We start from the raw sequence: 19,344 nt of genomic DNA, 5'->3' as shown, positions 1-19,344 counted from the left end.
CTTTAAAAATGAAAAAGTGAGTCTGGCACATAAAACAGCTGACAGTGTTTGCTGCCAATGATAAAATTCCAACTTTCAAACAAAAATTAGAACTTCAGAAAACCTGACTGCCATGGTGAGTTTGATAGCTTCCCCTACATAGACACTCTGTTGATGAGATTGGTTATAATGTCAAGGAACATAATCTTCTTATGCCCTATAGTGAAATGCCAACACTTTGGCAGATCTCTGTAACTTACTGAGGCAATGTTTTCCAGATGACCAAGCCATGGTGTTACAAAACCGTATGCAAGTAAACCTTCTATTCAAACACAGAATAAATCAATGGGTTCCTATATGCAGTACCGGAATATGAGCAATTGATGGCCTCAGATTCTCCATCACTAACCTTTAAGAAACCAGCACTGTTGGGGCTGAGAGCTGGCTCAGCAGTGAAGAGCACTTGCAGGTCTTTCGAACGACCCAAGTTCAAGCGCCAGCCCTCAAGTCAGGCAGTTCACAACCACCTATAATTCCAGCTCTTGAAGATCCAAAGCCTTCTCCTGACTCCTACAGATGTCTGTCTCCTCTCCTAACTATATACCCATATACAACACACACACAAAAATGAAATCTTTTTCAAAAGGAAAACTACCCCCATGCAAGGTTAGATAAAAATATCTATAATTATATGAACAAGCTATTAAGATGCATCTCCCTTTTCTAATAACATATCTTTGTTTGGCACTCTCCACATAGAACAATGTATGACAGACTGAATGCAAATACTTATATAATAATCTAGCCATCTCCCATTCATACAGATCTGAAAACAAGTTGACACAGTCACTATTACTCATTTTTATTATAGGATGGATTATGATTTTTCCATAAAAATATTTATATTAATATATAATAGGTTTGTGGCTATCTTAAATGAATCAAGAAATTATTTTATTCTGCATTAGAATAACATTCTTAATATTGGTTTGATTTTTTTGGGGGGGGGGTCAGGGAAAGGAATACTTCAGGCTAAGGGCTTTACCCACGCTGAGCAAGGGTGCTAAAATTAAAATTATCTGTTTTAGTTTCTAATTCTGTCAAGCATCAAGAAGTAAAACCCACACAGATAAAAGCTGTCTGAGGACCTCAATAATTCTGAGAAACAAGAAGGGATCCTGAGAACTCCTGCTATACACTGAACACGACTAAAAGGACCACGGGCACGCGATCAGCAATATCCAGGAGTCTGGCTAAGCGTAAGGAACAACCACTGGTTAACCCAACAGGGTCGCAAAGTGTGTGGGAACGGGAGACGGTAAATGAAGAGACAGGAGACGCATGACTGGTAGCCAGTCTGGTGTTCAACCTGACTACATCTGCAATTAACTAAACCCAGGCAGCTGGATACACCTGCAAGGATTTTCCTTGGCTGGATTATTGGAGGTATAAGACCACACCTTCTGATGGCAGCCCCACATAAAACAGTGTGGAAGAGGGAGCTTTCTTCTTTTGGTGTGTGTGTGTGTGTGTGTGTGTGTGTGTGTGTGTGTGTGTGTGTGTGTGTGTGTGTGTGTGTGTATGGTTTTTGTTTTGTTTTGTTTTGCTGCTTGCCCTCACTCTGACTAGAAAGTCCATATATCCTGTGTGTGTGTGTGTGTGTGTGTGTGTGTATGGTTTTTGTTTTGTTTTGTTTTGCTGCTTGCCCTCACTCTGACTAGAAAGTCCATATATCCTGTTGCTGAGACATCCCTTTATTGGTGCTATAATCTACTTTTCCAACATTCCATCAAAGACTGGAAATCAGAACCTCTCTAGGACTTCCCTGGGACTCCAGCACCAGATTGTGACTGCTGAGGAATCCAGTCTCATGGACCAAACTACCAGATCTGGGCCTTTCCATCACGAGACAGCCCTTGTTGGACTACTCAGACCACTGCCTATAAGCCACTTTAATTTAGAAAAACAGGAGGTATGCATTTATGTACATATTAGATAATAAAAATACATATTATATATGTGTGTATACATACATACATGCATATATCTCCAAGGAAAATCTCTCACAACTGCCTGGTTTTAGTGTGTGTGTACATGCTCATTCTATTAAATCTGTTCCTTTAGAGAACCCTAATTAATACAATTGTTACATAAGAATCTTATTGGAGGCTGGAGAGATGGGTCAGCACTTAAGAGCACTAGATGTTCTTCCAGAGGACATAGGTTCAATTCCCACCACCCACATAGCAGCTCGCAACTGTCTGTAACTCCAGTTCCAAGAGATCCCTCATGCCAAGGTACATAAAATAAAATTAAATAAATAATTTTTAAAAAAGAATCTTGTTAGGATTCTAAAGCAAACTTTAAAAGGTATGATTGGAGAAAACTAAACAGTAACAAGTACTTTATGATATTAAATAATTATTTTTAATTTTTAAAGGTACACTGAGTTACTATATTTAAAGGAGTCTTTAGATATTTTATAGAAACACACATATATAAAATATTTAGAAATAATATAATACATGCCTACCTTTGACTTACTTGAAACTAACCAAGCGTGAGGGTAGAGATTGGGAAAGAGGGTTCAACAAGAATGAACTGGCTCCTGCAGCTACATGATGACAACGCTCACTAGATTTTATCTTATCATGGAGACTGGCATGCTTAAGAACATGAGCTAATATTTAAAATTCATTTTGAAGTAGATGGAAAATAAGCTCAAACACAATGTTTAACTTTTGTCTACATAAAATAGAAGGTAAAGACTTAAACTGTAGTTATCTGGGTTCCCAGAAACATGACAATGTGCCCTTGAAAGTACTGAGTATGACTGCCCAAAGCACCCCGGCCACAGTCAATCATGCTGATGAGAGGACAATGGTGAGCCTCACCTCCCAGCCAGTTTCTAATTTCTAAGGAGTATAGATAGTTTAAGGCAAACTGTGAAACTTAATGAAGACTGAGAGAGCGACCATGTTGTGACAATCCAGTAAAGCCTCTTTATAAAATTCCAAAGAAATCTCAACTTACAATCAGGCTTGGAGCCCTGATCTAGTTAAAAATGGTTAAGATAAAGTTTCAAGAAATTCTTGCTAGCCTCTTGGAGGAAACTCAGGGCTTAAATTTATCCTTCCCTCCTACAAAACATCAACTGTAAGCTTATGATTATCCAGGGAATCTGAACAATCAATATTCAGGTCCTGGTACTTTCATAAAAATTATTTTGAATTAACAATTTGTGGTTTTTAACATCACGGTGGACCAATTATCACATGGTTTCAGCGAGCTATATCCTTGTGTTCCCTTGGGAGTCTATTTTCTCCAAAATACCCAGGAAAAATCCAAGACAACTAAGAAGAAGGACACAGCACTCTACGCACTAATGGCTTCACCCCACACTCCAGACATTACTATAGACGGTCTACACAGCCCTGAGCTGCCCTTCTCAGCTCACACCTTTTCTCTCCTCTAGCTAGAGAAAGCCCGATCACCTTCCAAATGCTCTTCCAGCCAGACACAGCGCTGTATGTCTATAATCCCAGCATAAGGGAAGCTAAGGCAGGATTGTGAGCTCAAGATCAGCCAAGGCTATAGAGGAAGTCAGACCTTGTCAAAAGAAACCAAGAAGAGGACAGAGAGTCGGCTCGGTGGCTCAGAGCTCTGGCTGCTCTTCCAGAGGACCCAGGTTCAGTTCCCAGGATGCACATGATGGCTCACAACAATGAATACCTACAGTTCCAGAGGATCTCACACCTTCTTCTGACCTCTTTGGGCACTGTACACACGTGGTGCTTAGACATACATGCAGTCAAAACATCCATACATATAAAATAAAAATAAATCTTAATTTTTTTTAAAAAAAAAAAGGAAAAATTCTTCAAGGGAGGTTTCTTGGTACCTTCCTTGGTTCTCGGTGAGGTTCCTGCTCTCGTTTGAACTACCCACCCACCACGTTTCTTGCTTCTCTAAGAGAGACTTGCTGTGTAGTATAGGCTAGCCTCAAGCTGGAACGCCACCTGCCACAGCTTCCCACTGTTTCGTATGTGGTGCTGGGACTGAAGCCAGAGCTCTGGGCAAGTTCGACAGGCTGAGGTTATATTCAAGGTTCTAACACTAAGCCACACCTCCAGCCCCAAAACATTTTGTAAAAGCCGAGAGAGAGGCCATGCAGTGAGGATGGTTAAGATGGGCAATTACATAATTGTCACACTCGATCAAAGCCAAGCCCCTCCCACAAACTAACTTGGTTTCATGGATCAATGTTTTTTCTCCATTTCACTAAATTCTGCTCTTATCTTTACCCTACTTAATGCTTTAGTTACAGTCCTTCTTGCATGCTAAAATTGTGTATCTTCCAGAGTACCACTTTTTGTTGTTGTATTCAATATGTTCCTATCAGGTACAGGGGCACCCTATTCTCTCTTAAAATAGGGCAGGCCCACCGACTAGGTTCAAATTGAATCCAGGCCCAGCTCATCCTGAGGATTTCTGGGCTTTAGAGAAAAGTCAGCATTTCTTAGGAACTTAAGAAATCAGTTCCCATCTACCAAAAGGAGTCATTTCCTTACCCCAGGCAGAAGGGACACACGGTTCCATTGACGACATGTACCTGTGGATGCATATGAAAGTCCATGCCACCCTCCAGGCTCCCTCAGTAAGTATTTTACATTTCAAAGTCCACACCAGCTTCCCCAGGCTTCCCTCCTCCCAGATACCCATCTGTTCTCTTTATGACGACCAAGTTTTTCCCCTTGTCTCATCACTCTCCCTCATTCTCTATCTCCGGCTATTCTGCCTTCTCACAGACAGCCCTGACCATGTCCAGTCTGCTTCTTTCTCGCTCTGCTCTGGACTCTCCCGAGTGCCTCTGGATGTTTTTTCTCTTACTCATAAGAAAGATCCTAACCATGCCATGAAGCAGACATATCAGCAGTTTCTTTATTGCACCCCTAGCATTCAGTGTTGAACCACAGAAATCTGAACTTTCTATAGAGTTCAATTCTCAACAGTTTATACTTTCTATACTGATTTTATCTTTTTTTCTTTCTTTCTTTTCTTTTTTTTTTTTTTTTTTTTTGATTTTTTCAAGACAGGGTTTCTCTGTGTAACATCCCTACCTGTCTGAACTAGCTCTTGTGGACCAGGCTGGCCTTGAACTCACAGACATCTGCCTCCAGAGTGAGGAGATTAAAAGTGTGTGCCACCACTGCCTGGCCTGATTTTATCTTTAAAGCCAAGATTACTTAGGGATACATTTGTACATTGTCAAGTATGACAACATGTCTCTGGTCACTTTCTTATTATTAATTTCTAAACTATTGAATTATAGACAAAATATATTGTCTGTAAGATTTCTATACTGAATGAGATGTCTCTTTTAGCACTTTAAAAGATGGGCAAGTCTTGTAAACATTTTCTGTTCTTAAAGTTTAATATTCATTTGAAAAGTATCCCAGTGCTATAAATGTTGAAAGCTGTGCTTGTTTTGGTGCTAGGACCTGACCCAGTCTTTGAATACATGAAGTATGAACTCTACCCCTGAGCTAGAGCACCACCTCGAAATGTCCAGAGTGTGCATATGCTCGTGTGCACGTGACTGCACTTGTGTGCACATGGATATGGTGGCTGGCAAAACATCGTCGACTCCTGTGCTTCAGACACTGTGGCTTTGGGATTTTTGTTGTTGTTTGTTTTTGAGACAGGGTATTCATTCACTGGTCTGGAGTATACTATGTAAAACAGGCTGTGAGCCCAGGGATCTGTCTGCCCCCCTGCCCCCTCACCAATGGCGGTTACAAACATACATCACAATCCCTAGACTGACTGACTGACTTCCGTCCTTCCATCCTTCCCTCCCTCCCTTTCTTTTTAATGAGTTTCTGGGGATTGGACTTGGGTCCTCAAGCACTTTGCTGACTGAGCTACATCTCTAGTTCCTGGTGTCCATTTTTGAGAGAATAATATTTACGTCATTACTATGCTTGCAGTTTTCACACTGTTCTTTGTATTTCTGTTGCATGTTGTAATTGGATAGTGAGATTTATCTATCTATCCATCAACAGATAAATGTTTCACATAGATTCACGACTCTGATCTGCTACAGCTCCTCTGTACCCAATAGCAATATAAAGCAGTTTTCTTCCCATATAATGCTTTTGTCTTGAATTCTGTTTCATTATGTTGTTTGTTTTTGAGATATAGTCTTGCTATGTTGGCCAAGTTAGACCCCTCGCCTAGGCGTCCCAAGTAGCAACTTACAGATTCACACTGTATTTATACAGACACTTTTATCTACATAGGCCTCTTCCACGTTTTCCCCTTACCATGCTTTACAAAAGTTACCACTGTGGTGCCCTATCTGATGTCATTTACTGAATTTGCTGAGTTTATCTTTGTTTCTCTCATTGTGAACTCCATAAGAACAAAGGTTTTGTCTTGTGCATCCACCCTGGGCATGCACGTCATCTTAAACTAAAATATTATGGGAGGTTTTAATTTTCTTTGAAGATTCATGAAGCAAATTGAATTTAAATTTAAAACTTTTCGTGGCATTAGGAATAGCAAGATGAGACTGTGAAGTCTCATAAAAAGAATATTCTTTTCAAAAAATGTGATCTGTTTATAAAATATCAGTTTATAGAAGTATCAGTTTTGAAGAATATTGCATTTCTGGGCACTGTTTTTTGCTTTAATCACTACATATCTTAAACACTACAGGGAATCATTGAAGGTTTTTTTTCCACTTAGTAAATAAGACAATTCAATTTTAGAAATGGGAGAAGTATCCAATTTCAGATGAAAATATGAAGGTTTTTTTTTTTTTGGTAAGTATCAAATTCTGCCACTTCTGATTAAATTATTTCCTATTTCCCATTTTGAGCAAAAAGTTCATTTCAAAAAAGCAATTGCCCTCGCAGGAGGAAAGAGGGTATCATTTTCACAATTATATACTGCTTGTCTAGAATCAGAAAGCCTCTCTTTGAAGCTGCTGCGGTAAACATATTAGTTAGCCTCCCAGACACTCATCTCCTAAGCTTGCAAAGACTGCCCAGGCTTTGGGACTTACCTCAACCCAGTGCACCTTTACAACTTAGAGATTTGCAGAAATACATTCTCCATGTTCCATGTATTTCTTTGATATTCCCAATTAAAGTATAAGAGACTCAAAAGGGAGAAAGAAATTTAAAAAATCAAACACTATTAACAAAATTATTAACACACTATTTCTGAATTATGGTACCTCCTAAGAAAAACAGAAACTTGTATAATGATACACTATACTCTAAAAATCTTTTCGACAAGACCTTCGGGGTTAGTGTCACTAGAAGGGCAAGCTGAAGCACCACCTGGTGCAGCCCTCAGAGAATCTAGTTCAATTATCTCCTGATGACAGTGACAACTGCTGGGATGGGGACTACCTTGTGTGCCACCTTTTGGACTACCATTCCAAACCCTTGCTTTAGGATTGTATTAATGGCTATAATACCAAGGCATTAGAGGCAGTTTTCACTTGACCTTCAGTTTTATTTCATGTATATCTTAATTCCATCTTCTTTCATTACTCAAATATGAAATGCTCTTAAAGAGAATTTTAAAGAACCACTTCTCAGGGGAATGGAGAAATAGCTTAGAAATTAAGTATACACTGCTCTTGCAGACAAGCTGAGTTCATTTTCCAGCAGCCACATCAGGTGGCCTGGAACTCCAACTCCGGGGCATTAGGTATCCTGTTCTGGCCTCTGTAGGCACTGTATTATGTGTATATGTGCTCATGTGCACATATTCTCACACAGATCCACACATAAACAATCAAAACTAAAAAATAAACTCATTTTACAAGATGAGTATTCAGGCTGGCAAGATGGTTCAGCAGGTAAAGGCATTTGCCACCAAGCCTATGCACTTGAATGGGATCCCCAGGACCTACATGGTGGATGGAGAGAACTTATTTCTATAAATTGTCCTCTGACCTCCACATGCATGCTGTGGTGTGTATGTGTACCTTTAATAAATTCTCTTGGCAATCTGAAGGTAAAAACAGAAATTTTATCATGACAGGTTGGCTCACTCATATATAAATCCAAATTTCTATTTGGATTTAGAACAAAAGTCCTAACATCAAATATATCTAAGAGTGAGACAGATCAGACCATCAGCTGAAGAGAGTGACGCTGACCAGGTACATGGAGAACTGGAGAAGCCACGCTAAAACAGGGCAGCTGTACTGAGCCCAGACAACCATCATCCAGTAGTGACAGCACTCTAAGCACTAGGGCCAGACCCTCCACGTTCCAGGCCCAGCTGGAGTACAGTATCTTATGTAAAATCAAGTTTTAGACATGGGCGACTGAGTTTCAGTTTGGTTTTTTTGTTGGGTTTTGTTTGTTTTGTTTTGTTTTTTTGAGAGAGGGTTTCTCTGTGTAGCCTTGGCTGACCTAGAACTCGCTCTGTAGACCAGGGTGGCCTCCAACTCAGAGATCCGCCTGTCTTTATCTCCCAAGTGCTGGATTAAAAGCGTGTGCCACCACTGCCCGGCAAGTTTCAATTTTTTAATACTGAACAGGACACACAGAAGGGTCTATGAGCTGTTGCAGCTGCAGCCTGTGGATTACAAGAGTCTTGGGTGAAGTAGAGTAGACAGAAGCTCGCCTGTTCACTCATGGGGTCCAACACCCTCTAGCCATCACATTCTCCCAATAAAGCATTCTCTGAGGACCAATGGAAGCCTCTGCAGAAACAGTTGGCCTGTCAAACCAAGCTCTCTGCTAATGACTCAGTTTGAAAAAACCAGGACAACGAGAAAGGAACTCTTCAAATGCTAGAACTACTGACCTAAGAATGGAGGCAGCATTTAAGCACCTGAAATCTCAAGATTACTATTTCTACAGCATCTAAAAAATGAAAAAGCAGATAGGAGTACAGATTTAAAAGCTCTTACTCAGTGCATGGCAACCATGATGGGATTCAAACAGGCTTGCTCAAAAAAAAAAAAATCAATCTTTACAAATACATTGAAAGCCAGGCGCTGGTGGTGCATGCCTTTAATCCCAGCACTCAGGAGGTAAAGACAGGCGCTTTCTCAGTGAGTTCGAGGCCAGCCTGGTCTACAATAGCTAGTTCCAGGACAGGCACCAAAACTACAGAGAAAGCTTGTCTCAAAAGGACCAAAAAAAAAAAAAAACACAAAACGTTAAAGACAACTCCACAGGCAACATGAAGGAGCAAGTGGCACAACTCAAAATTTGTGTGGTCCTGCAAACCCCTCCCAGAAGACATAAGCATCTCAGCTCCAGCTACTCACAAACTCATAGTCTCCATCCTGTGGTATTTTCCAATCTGAAGAATTTTTCAGAGAGCCGGATACATTCTTGCCAAAGCTGTTGATCTGGTTTTCCTTTTCTTTTTGTTCAAAGTATTCAAGGAAAGATGGTTTTGCAGGCTGCATGGTCTCATCTCTTCCTGAAAACCAAGAAAAATAAAAGGTAAAAAGGAACATATAGTTACAGTCAGGATGCCCACATGGGCTACAGTCTCCAGGTCAATTCTCTCTCTGGAATGAAGTTTAAAATTTAAATTAAAGATTTTACAGAAGTCTTTAATAAAGCTAAAAGGAAAGAAAAAATTCTCACTTAAAATACTTCTTATGGAATTAAACAGATTCTGAAGTCTCCTGTAATAGATGCAAATGTTTCCCCAGAGTTCTTATTTCTAAACAGAAAGGTTTGAGTACTTCAATGATTCTGAGAAATCAATAATAACTATATTATTGTTGTTCTTTTTATTATTATTGGTTTCCTATAGCAAATAATTTTTAGACTAAAAATTTAGACTAAAAATACTTGTAGCCATCATATTCATTACTCTCTATAACACTGTAGCAGACAGAGGATGATACAGGAAGAGACTCCTTAATAAGCTCATGTTCTAGCTGAAAGGAGGAGACAAATATACTTGAAAACGACTCTTCCATTTGTGAAATATTTCATAGGGTTCTTCTGGTGATGAGGACCAAGACCAAAGCCCTGTATATAGCAGGCACGTTTTCCCCTCAACTATACCCCAAGCTTATATAACTTTTTCTTTTCTCTTCTCTTTGTTTATTTATTCATTTGAGGCAAGGTCTCATGCTGTAGCCCTGGCTAGCCTGAAATTCACTATGCAGACTAGGCTAGACACAAATTCAGAGATTCTCTAGCCTCTGCCTTTCAAGAGCTAGGATGAAAGGCACATGCCACTAAGTGTGGCCCACAAATAACTTTTAAAATATTATTTATGAATAATTTAAATGGGGCATATCATATGTATGGCATAAACTAAACTCTGTAAAATGATATACACAGGAGAAAAAGACCAAAATAGTAAATAAACCTCTCAGACATTTGTCTTCCTTCTCATCATCAACCATTCCAATCAATCCCAGGTTTGCCTACTGCTGGGTACTGCCCACTTACCATGTTGCTACTTCCTTCCTAAGGGGAAGTGGATATAGGATTTGCTAAGACCTGCCAATCACCCAAGAACATGATGTACTGTTTTATGTGTTCTATGTAGACATTAGGTATTTATGCTTGGTTTGTTAACTGTTAAAGTTCATTTTTTGCATACCAAAGTACTACAAGAACTGCAATAGAACAAACTATGAAAATGAAACACTGGATTCACTGAAGAGACAGGAAGCTCTATGCTCAGTCCCTTCCTCTGGGAACTCAATGGGAAGGACTGGCTTGAGACAGCTGCACATTGACCTTTCCCCTAATCCTACACATGAACAAAGAGTATCAGAAAACCTAGTGCCAACCAGTCTGGAGACTGCCAAGCTGACACAGTCAGAACATGGTACATACAAAATACCCTAAATTCACTGGGCAGCTAACCAGATTAGAAAATGCAGAAAATCCAAACTACTACATAGCTGTTTGGGGAAGGATTACATTGGATAAGTATCTCACACCCAAAACAAAAAACTTCCAAATGTAAATATAAAAAAGTTGAATAAGGAAAAAGAGACGCCTTATTATACTTTTATTCTTCGGAGTATAATGGGTGTTTTCCTCGCTCTTGAATCAATTTGGTGTTCATATATCTAGGGGTATTTGTGCATGTATCTTTGCACATGCTATTTTGTTTATGACTGAGGTCACTTGGGGGTTCTGCGAGCTTACAATTTTTAGCACATTGAATTTTCGTATCATTCTGTAATTATATTTTTCTGACATTCTCCATTCTCTGACCTCCTAACCAATCTTTACGCCTTCAATTATAATTAAAGTACTATATAAAGTTAAAAAAAACTTCCAAATGGATAAACAAGAGCTGCAAAGAGAAACTATAAACTCTAGAGGAAAATATAAGAATGCATTTAAAGCCCAAATGCAGGAAAGGTTTTCCAAATGAGACAAAAAATATTTATATATAAAATAGGCTACTTCATGTGTATGAAGGAAGCAGCATAAATTTTAAATTTACAAATGGCATAAGATACATACAAGACAAATTATGGAAAGAAAATATTTGTAACAAATACCATAAAATGTTTTGCCAGTCAGTGGTGGTGAACACCTTTAATCCCAGAACTCAGCAGGCAAAGACAGATGGATCTCTGTGAGTTTAAGGCCGGTCTGGCCTACAGAATGAGTTCCAGGACAGTTAAGGCTACACAGAGAAACTCTGTCTCCAAAAAAAAAAAAAAAAAAACCAAAAACCAAAACAGAGAGAGAGAGATTGAATTAATGAGAATTCTGAGGATACTTTATGGATTTGAGGAGATAAGAAACTAATATGCATTTTTAAAGTATTTTAAATATTATTTTTTAACTCAAAGGATACCCTGAAAAGGAAGTAGACAGTGTTTGATTTAAGACTGGTAGCAAACAGGCCGGCACATACCTTGGTGTGAGATCCTCTTAGAAGCAACCAACAGCAGTGTTTGATGTGGCCAACCTGACACCCCCAACTCATCCTTCTTCAGAAAAGTTGAATCTGGGGCCCTAATAACTGGGGAAATTCCATCTAGCTGAAGTGTCTGTAGCATGTCTCCCGCAACTTTATAAATGCTAATGGGTGTGATTTTTTCATAAATGCTCAAACACTTACTAAACTGGGCTATTTGGAGGTCTAATAAATTACTAGTGCAATAAACTAAGATTACTCTAACCAATTAAAGATTCACTTTTTAAAAACTAATGGGCATTTAAGAGGTACCTAGGGGAAAACCACCACCACTAATTTGAGGACCAAAATATGACACCAAACACAACACATTATCACATGGGCTACATATTACAGGATGAATTCCAGGCCAAGCTGTACTACAGTGACACTCTGTTTCAAAATAAATAAATTAAATGTAATGCAAAATAAATACATAAAGTTTAAGTCAGGGATGAGACTTTTTGTGGCTTAATTTTAAATCAACCCATAAGAATGTCTACCAGAAGAATATAGCATGTCCACTTCTATCACTGCTTAGATGAAAAAGTGGCAACATTTGCTTTCCTCATATTTCAATTATTTGCTTGACAACAACAGCCCTTCACAACTCCTTAAAAGATTCCTAATATTTTTAGAGCTAAAACAACTATTCTTTGTATCTTTCAACAACTAAGAAGCATAAATAAGAAATTCTAACAATGTCTTTGCTTTCATCGTGTGCCACCAATGCCAGGGACCTGATTATCCCTGCCATGAACCACAGTTCAGAGCCCCTCAAAACTATGTTTAGGATTAGACAATTTTTTTAATCTAACCATATATTCAGACATAAACTGGAAATTTTTTTTAGGAATTTAGTTATAGCTAAACAATCAGTAAAAGCTTACATGCACCAAATTACCAAAAAGCTAAAGATGATATCAGGTTATTGGGGTTATCTGGGGGTCTGGTGTTTCTGGGAATCAAACCCAGGGCCTTGTGCATGCCAGGCAAGCAGTCTACAGACTGAGCTACACCCCTAACCCCGCAAACACGATTTTGGAAATAGCACAACAGACTAATTCCCAGCCTGGGGTTTTATAATGTGCACATTTTACTACATTTTATTATTATTATTGAAAGAGATAGCCCCTATCCCAGAAGGTACAATGATTTAAACTTCTGGTCCTGACTATACATAGCCAGCAGAGACATTCAAAATCTTCTGGATTCAGTGTTAATAAATTTCAGTGAGCTTCCCAGTAGTAAAACACCATATGGAAGGGTACTAGTCAGCAGCTGTCTTAGATGAAGCCTTAACACAAGCCAGCCCAGCTGCTATTGTACTAGCTGACCACAGATCTGAGCCAAACGAACCAGACCAAAAGAAATATCTAAGTGCAAATTTGCTAACCTATAGAATCATGCTTTAAATAAAATAGTGCTATATTAATCCACTAAATGTTGGAGTGCTTTGTTATGCAGCAAAAGCTAAATGGTTTAACCATCTTCTCTCTACCTGCTCACTGGCAAACCACTTTAGTCCACAAAAAGCATTTCCCTTAGAAACCCAAGTGCAAATTCAAGCAACACTCTTGCTAAACACCTGTGTTTGGGGTTTTCCCGCGACTTTTATCCCTACTTCCTGACCACCACAGAAGGTAGGAACAAAGAAGACTTGTACATACTAGACACCTGCCCAGTGCCACACTTAGCATGAATGATTTTCATCAAATCCTTGCAGAATCTTTTGGAGGACTGTGACTCCTGCTTTGCAAATGAGACATTTGCCTGAGATTTTATAGCTCTGACAAGGACCAATGTGAATGTCAGTCATCAGGTTTTAAGCCTGGCGAGCTGTACCTCATATAGTGAGCTCTCTAAAACCAAAATGAAGATTCTTGGCATGTTAGCACTGCCATTAAGCTGGGTGAGGAAAGAGCGAGTGAACAGAATTTTCCCAGGACCCTTCTCTTTGAACCATTCTTTCAGCAACCTTGAGCTAGATGATCAAGTGCTGAGAAGCAGCCTGTCAGAGTTGAAAAGCAGAAGAGGATCACTCCCAGTAATTAAAGGCTAGGCTGTCCTGTCCTCTCCCACTCGCAGGCCTGCAGCTGGTCAGGGGATGTTTTGTTTCAATGTGAACAAGAGTATTTTTTCAGATGTATCACAGGAAATGAACACATTCAGATGGATGATAATACAGGAAACCTGAAGCCAGAGGGAGAATGGATTGGACAAACCATTAAAACAGCCACATCTTGCTTTGATTCTTTCATCCGATGCAGGACATCAATGTACTCGTACACTATAATAGCCTCCTTCTCTGTAAGCCCCACTTATAGACTGAATGGACAACCTGTCTAAACGCAAAGGCAAGGGAGGGAAACGACGAGCACCTGTGCTTTGTCCCGGTCTTCCTCCAGAAAAGTGTTACAGAAAAGCAAAAGATATGAGCCAAGCGTGTGTTATTAACTACACACAGGAAACTTATTCAGCAATAAAAACTTGAGAGACGAAGGCTGGGGAGATGGCTCAGTTGGTAAAGTGCTTACTACAGAAGCGTGAAGACATGAGCTCAGATCCTCAGCACCCACGTAAGAAAGATGGGTACAGCAGCACCAATCACCAATCTGTACCCCAACACAGGACAGGAGAATAGGCAGGTCCCTGCAGCTCACTAGCCAGCTAGCTGAGTCAAACCCATGAGCTCAGTAAGTAAAAGTAGAGAGAAACCAAGGCAGAATCCTAGTGTTAACCTCTGGCCTACTTACACACACACACACACACACACACACACACACACACACACACACACACACACACGCAGACAAGCATGTTCACATATATCAATGAAAGTTTATTATATATAATGTATCAAATTATTATATGTACTATATATAACATTGATAAACACTGAAACATGGATAAATCTTGAAAGAATTATACAAAACAAAAAATGCCAGACCAAAAGAGAAATATACTGTCTGAATCCATTTACATTAAATATCCAGAACAGGCAAATCCAGGGACAGAAAGTAGATAAATGGTTGATTGTGGAAGGGGAAGAAGTAACTGACAATGGAATGAGTATTTCTTTGGAAGTGATCAAAATGTCTAGAATTTAGAAGTCATTATTCTTGTAATACTTTGTCAATATACTAAAAAGAAAATCTATGAAACTGAATGCTTTTTTAAATTTTTATGTGCGTTCTCTATCTGCATCTACACCTTTATACCAGAAGAGGGCATCAGATCCCACTACAGATGAGCCACCATGTGGTTACTGAGAATTGAACTTAAGAGCTCTGGAAGAGCAGCAGCCAGTGCTATTTACCTCTGAGCCATCATCTCTCCAGCCCCTGAAATGTATGCTTTAAAATGGTAAACTTTTCGAATTATATCCCAGCTTAAAATAACAAAACTTTAAAAATTAAATACTGGTGGTGGTTGCAAAACTGCAAACATACTAAAAATCACTGTATAACTCTAAATGAGAAAACTCCATAAATTTATGACCCATAAAATGGTACATAAACTATGTTAATAACTCAATCTTGAAATAAATCAAGAAGACCTTCCTTTATGATGTGCTCTTATTCTGGGTTTCTAAGAACTATAAAATAATGCCGGGATGGGCATGCTAGAAATGAGTTTAACCAAAAATTGGAGCCGACATATCCTTTGGAATAACATCTATCAGACCTCAAACTTGATGACCCTTCCATCCCAAGACCTCACTATCAAACTAACTAACCCACAATGGTCAACCTAGCCTTTCCTTAATTCCCACAATAGTTGTTTTTATCTAAACAGTAATTAATTCTGCTCAAAGTAAGGAACTGGGCACAAGCCTACATTTTCTTCTGGGCTCCATGCATAAATATTTGCAAGACAAAAACTCCAGCAATGCCTCAGTGTTTCCCTCTGTTTTAAAATAATGTGCTATAATGTAAATGCATCATAGTGGGTTTGATTTGTTTTTTTTTAATCTAACATTTATTGTATTGTGGTTTCTGGGTTTTGTTTTTGTTAAGGGGCATCTATGAGTTTCAGATGTATCAAGTCACTGAATCACATAAAGTCTATGTAACCATAAACTTTAAAATGTTCTTGAAACCACTAAGAACCACAGGTTGTGAGATGCCCGGAGCCCAGAAAAACGTTCTTCCTAGTAAACAGCCTGAGCAGATGCATCTGTATGATCTGAAATGCTTTTTAGACAGTGGCTCGCAAGCCACCTGATGCCCATGAGCTGCTTATGGATTACAGGAGAGATCTAGCTCTAAATTCCAAGGCCTCCCAGCTAAAGCACTAGGGACAGCCACCGGAAAAGGATGATCCACACCTTGGTGTTGCAGGAATCTCTTGAGACAGTGTCTTCCCTTTCCGGCCAGAGTGTCTTCGAACACTCCCTTAACAACAGTGTCAAGTTCAAACTTCATATGTGGGTCCTCAAAGTCCTTTTAAAAGCTGAGCAATGCCTACATCTGTTTGGCCAACCTCAATATTCAATATACACTGCCCACCTTTCTGGCTGTGCACCTGCCTGGAGTATTCTCTGCTGGCCGTCGTAATTAAAGTTTTAACCATTCTTCTCACAAACCCTTTAACCTTTTCTGTAACTCGCCAGCCTTTCATCGAGTTTTTGTGATCTTCATATGCAGAGGGCCTTTCTCCTCAGCTAATCACTGCCAAGTGCCAGGATCTGGGTATGTTCTACACATGCGCAGGACTGGAAAGCACAGAGGCAGCATGTGCACTCTAGGTAGTGATACTGAGACACCATCTCACGTTTAACCTGGGAGTTGTCAGCAGCAAATGTGCCAGCTGGTCCCTGTGCATTACAGAAAACCGTTTTTAACAAATACTGAAATTGTCACCTCTTAGAAGAGACATATTTACAGAAAATCACCTACTTCCTCTTATAGATTGAAGAGTATATCTCCACTTCCTTCTAAGCAAGAAGAGTCTGAAGGGCCCTGGAGGTACAGTACCATTGGACCAAGCTGATCTACCCACACCTCTTACACCAACAGCCAAAGCCAAGCTTCTGGGTTCACTCTCCTTTCCTCTAGCTACTATTGCACCACTGCCCTCTTTGGGAAAATCTTGGCTCTCCTTTGACCAACATAACCACACTGGAGTAACTTATATTCCAAAAAATACAGCCTTGAGGCCATCGCCCAGGTCACATGGAGACCTGGTCTTTCACATCCTCGCATGTGGTCTGGCTGGGCTCTCTGAATGAATATTCAGGCACCAAGAGTCTGTGTTTTCTGGCTCATCCCAAAGAAATGAAGAATGTTAATGGTTTCCAAAGATAAAAGTGAGCCCGACATGTGGACACAATAAGAGTAACTGCACAAACAATTAGGAGTTAGTCTCCATTCTGCAAGGATGACCTTGAGCTATTCGTGAAACTGTGAGAAAAGTTTAAGTGCCAAGATGTCTACTTTTCTATTGTAAAGCTCACCCAGGAGGGAGCGTCTCATAAAAAAGCAGTTCCCCGGGAGATTGCCTTTCAGGGATAGGAATGAAGGCGGCCAGTAATGAATGCCAGTGCTAAAATGAGGGTTAGAAGCCTCATAAAAGAAGAAAGCTCGTGGGACCCAAAGGCCGGCCTTCTTTAAATCTGCCATCTTGTGTATTGAATTGTTTAACTAGTTCTTAAAATAGCTATCATCTTATCATCTTACTGCCAGGGAATCAATCTCTCTCTCTCTCTCTTTCCCTCTCTGAATAAATAAATGCTATTATAGTACTTTCATCTTTGAGCATTTAGACACTAAGTGTTATACATGTAGCACCTTATACTAATTAGTTTGGCAAAACTACAAAATAAAACTTTTTGTGCCCTATTTTTCTAAAAGTTTAAGAAACTGAGGGTCAAAAGGGGAACGGCCTCCCTAAGGAGGCCCCACCTAGGACACCAGAAATATACTCCAAGCCAAAGGCTGATTCCAAAAATCACTCCACGGTTTTTCTTTCATCCTCCCTCCTTCAGAAACGCAGCAGCAGCGCAAGTAAATGCTACAGCTTTTCACTCTGCTGCATGTAACAGCTTGGCTATCCAGAACCTTCTGTGGTGCCAATTCAGAAGGGCAGGTACATGCAAGCACTGAGTTCTCGCTGATGCGTTTTGAGGCGATCAGAAACTAGACTAGACAATGAAGCTCCTGTTGTAAAAGGGGTGCTAAGACACGTGGAGGTCTGACATTCTAATTACCATGGTTGCTGGTGCTACATCCAAGACAGACGGATGAGGACAACACAAGGACTTCCTTCAGACAGCGCAGGTGGAAAGACATGGGCCGCAAGTCAAGAGTCCCTCTCTTAGCAGCTGACTGTGTGCCTGACAGTGCTGGAATGAGATCTTTTCAACAAGAGCCCGGCCTGTGGCTCTAAAGGAGGAAACACAGCAACAACAGATGCCTCAGACACAGACACAGAGCCTCCTGAACTTAGCCAGGCTGCTATGCTTTGGAGTTCTGTCTCAAAGAGACATAGTGTAGCTATGGCTCTAGGGGACAAGTTAGACTACTGGGAATTAAGTGCAAATTTTAAGAAGAAATCACCTCACTCCCCTCACTTCACAGGGTCTGACTGGAAAGGCCTAAGCCAAGGACGAGAACACAGCAAATACTATTTCACCTTCTACCTCCACCACAAATCAGCCTGGAGAGGAGGAGAGAGCAGCTTACATGCACATCCTGGACAGGCACCACGAGCACTGAGAGGGAGAGGCACTGGTGTCAAGTCTTCAGCAGACAGGAATCCATTACCTTTCAGACCTGTCATTTCCTCGTACAGGGCAAAAGCACGAAACTGCTAAGCTATATGGTTGTACAAAACAGACCAATACCCTTCTTCCAAATTTTTCTGTTATTGCTGTTTACTTTTGTCTCTGAAAAATCAAGTAGCAAAAATTGGTGGAGAATGAGCTATTTAAAGGTAATTAACAAATTAAGTTTACTAGATATAAATTCCTGTAACAAACAACTAGAAAACACACACTCTTGGGTTGGCAAGATGACCCACTAGGTAAAGGTACTTGCTATGCAAGCCTATTGACCTAAGCTGAATTCTCAGAACCTCTAATTTCCACACATGGCTTACGGCACACATACACAGAGCTTTTAAACATTTTCAAAAGAAGAAAATACGATCTTGTTTAAGCACACAGAGACTATTTGACAAAAGTCCACAACAAATATGCCAAGCCACAAATGTCTCAAAAAGTACCAAAGAACTATTACCATGTAGACCATGTTTTCAACCTCAATTCTCCGTAATTGAAATGGGCAGTTTAAAAAATTTCACACGTGTAGTTTAAAAAAAAAAGAAGTGCTTCTGAATAATTTGTAGGGCATAGTGGCACATGCTCATAATTCCAGAATTCAAGAAGTAGAGGCAAGGGGACTTTGAATTTGAGGCCAGCCTGGGTTACAT

The 19,344-nt window shown here is 39.9% G+C and overlaps 1 protein-coding gene across 2 annotated transcripts in view; it reads right to left on the bottom strand.

Annotated features, from left to right (window-relative positions):
* The window catches only part of Stk4 (serine/threonine kinase 4), an 88,465-nt gene that overhangs the window by 32,811 nt on the left and 36,310 nt on the right, over window positions 1-19,344 (bottom strand). For both annotated transcript variants that reach the window (XM_075962997.1, XM_075962998.1), the window contains exon 10: window positions 9,284-9,441. In XM_075962997.1, the coding sequence (XP_075819112.1) occupies window positions 9,284-9,441 (158 nt within the window). The remainder of the gene's footprint in view (window positions 1-9,283; window positions 9,442-19,344) is intronic.

This window comes from Microtus pennsylvanicus, chromosome 2 (genome assembly GCF_037038515.1).
Source record: "Microtus pennsylvanicus isolate mMicPen1 chromosome 2, mMicPen1.hap1, whole genome shotgun sequence".
Taxonomy (NCBI): domain Eukaryota; kingdom Metazoa; phylum Chordata; class Mammalia; order Rodentia; family Cricetidae; genus Microtus; species Microtus pennsylvanicus.
This window is presented reverse-complemented; position numbering and strand designations above follow the sequence as displayed.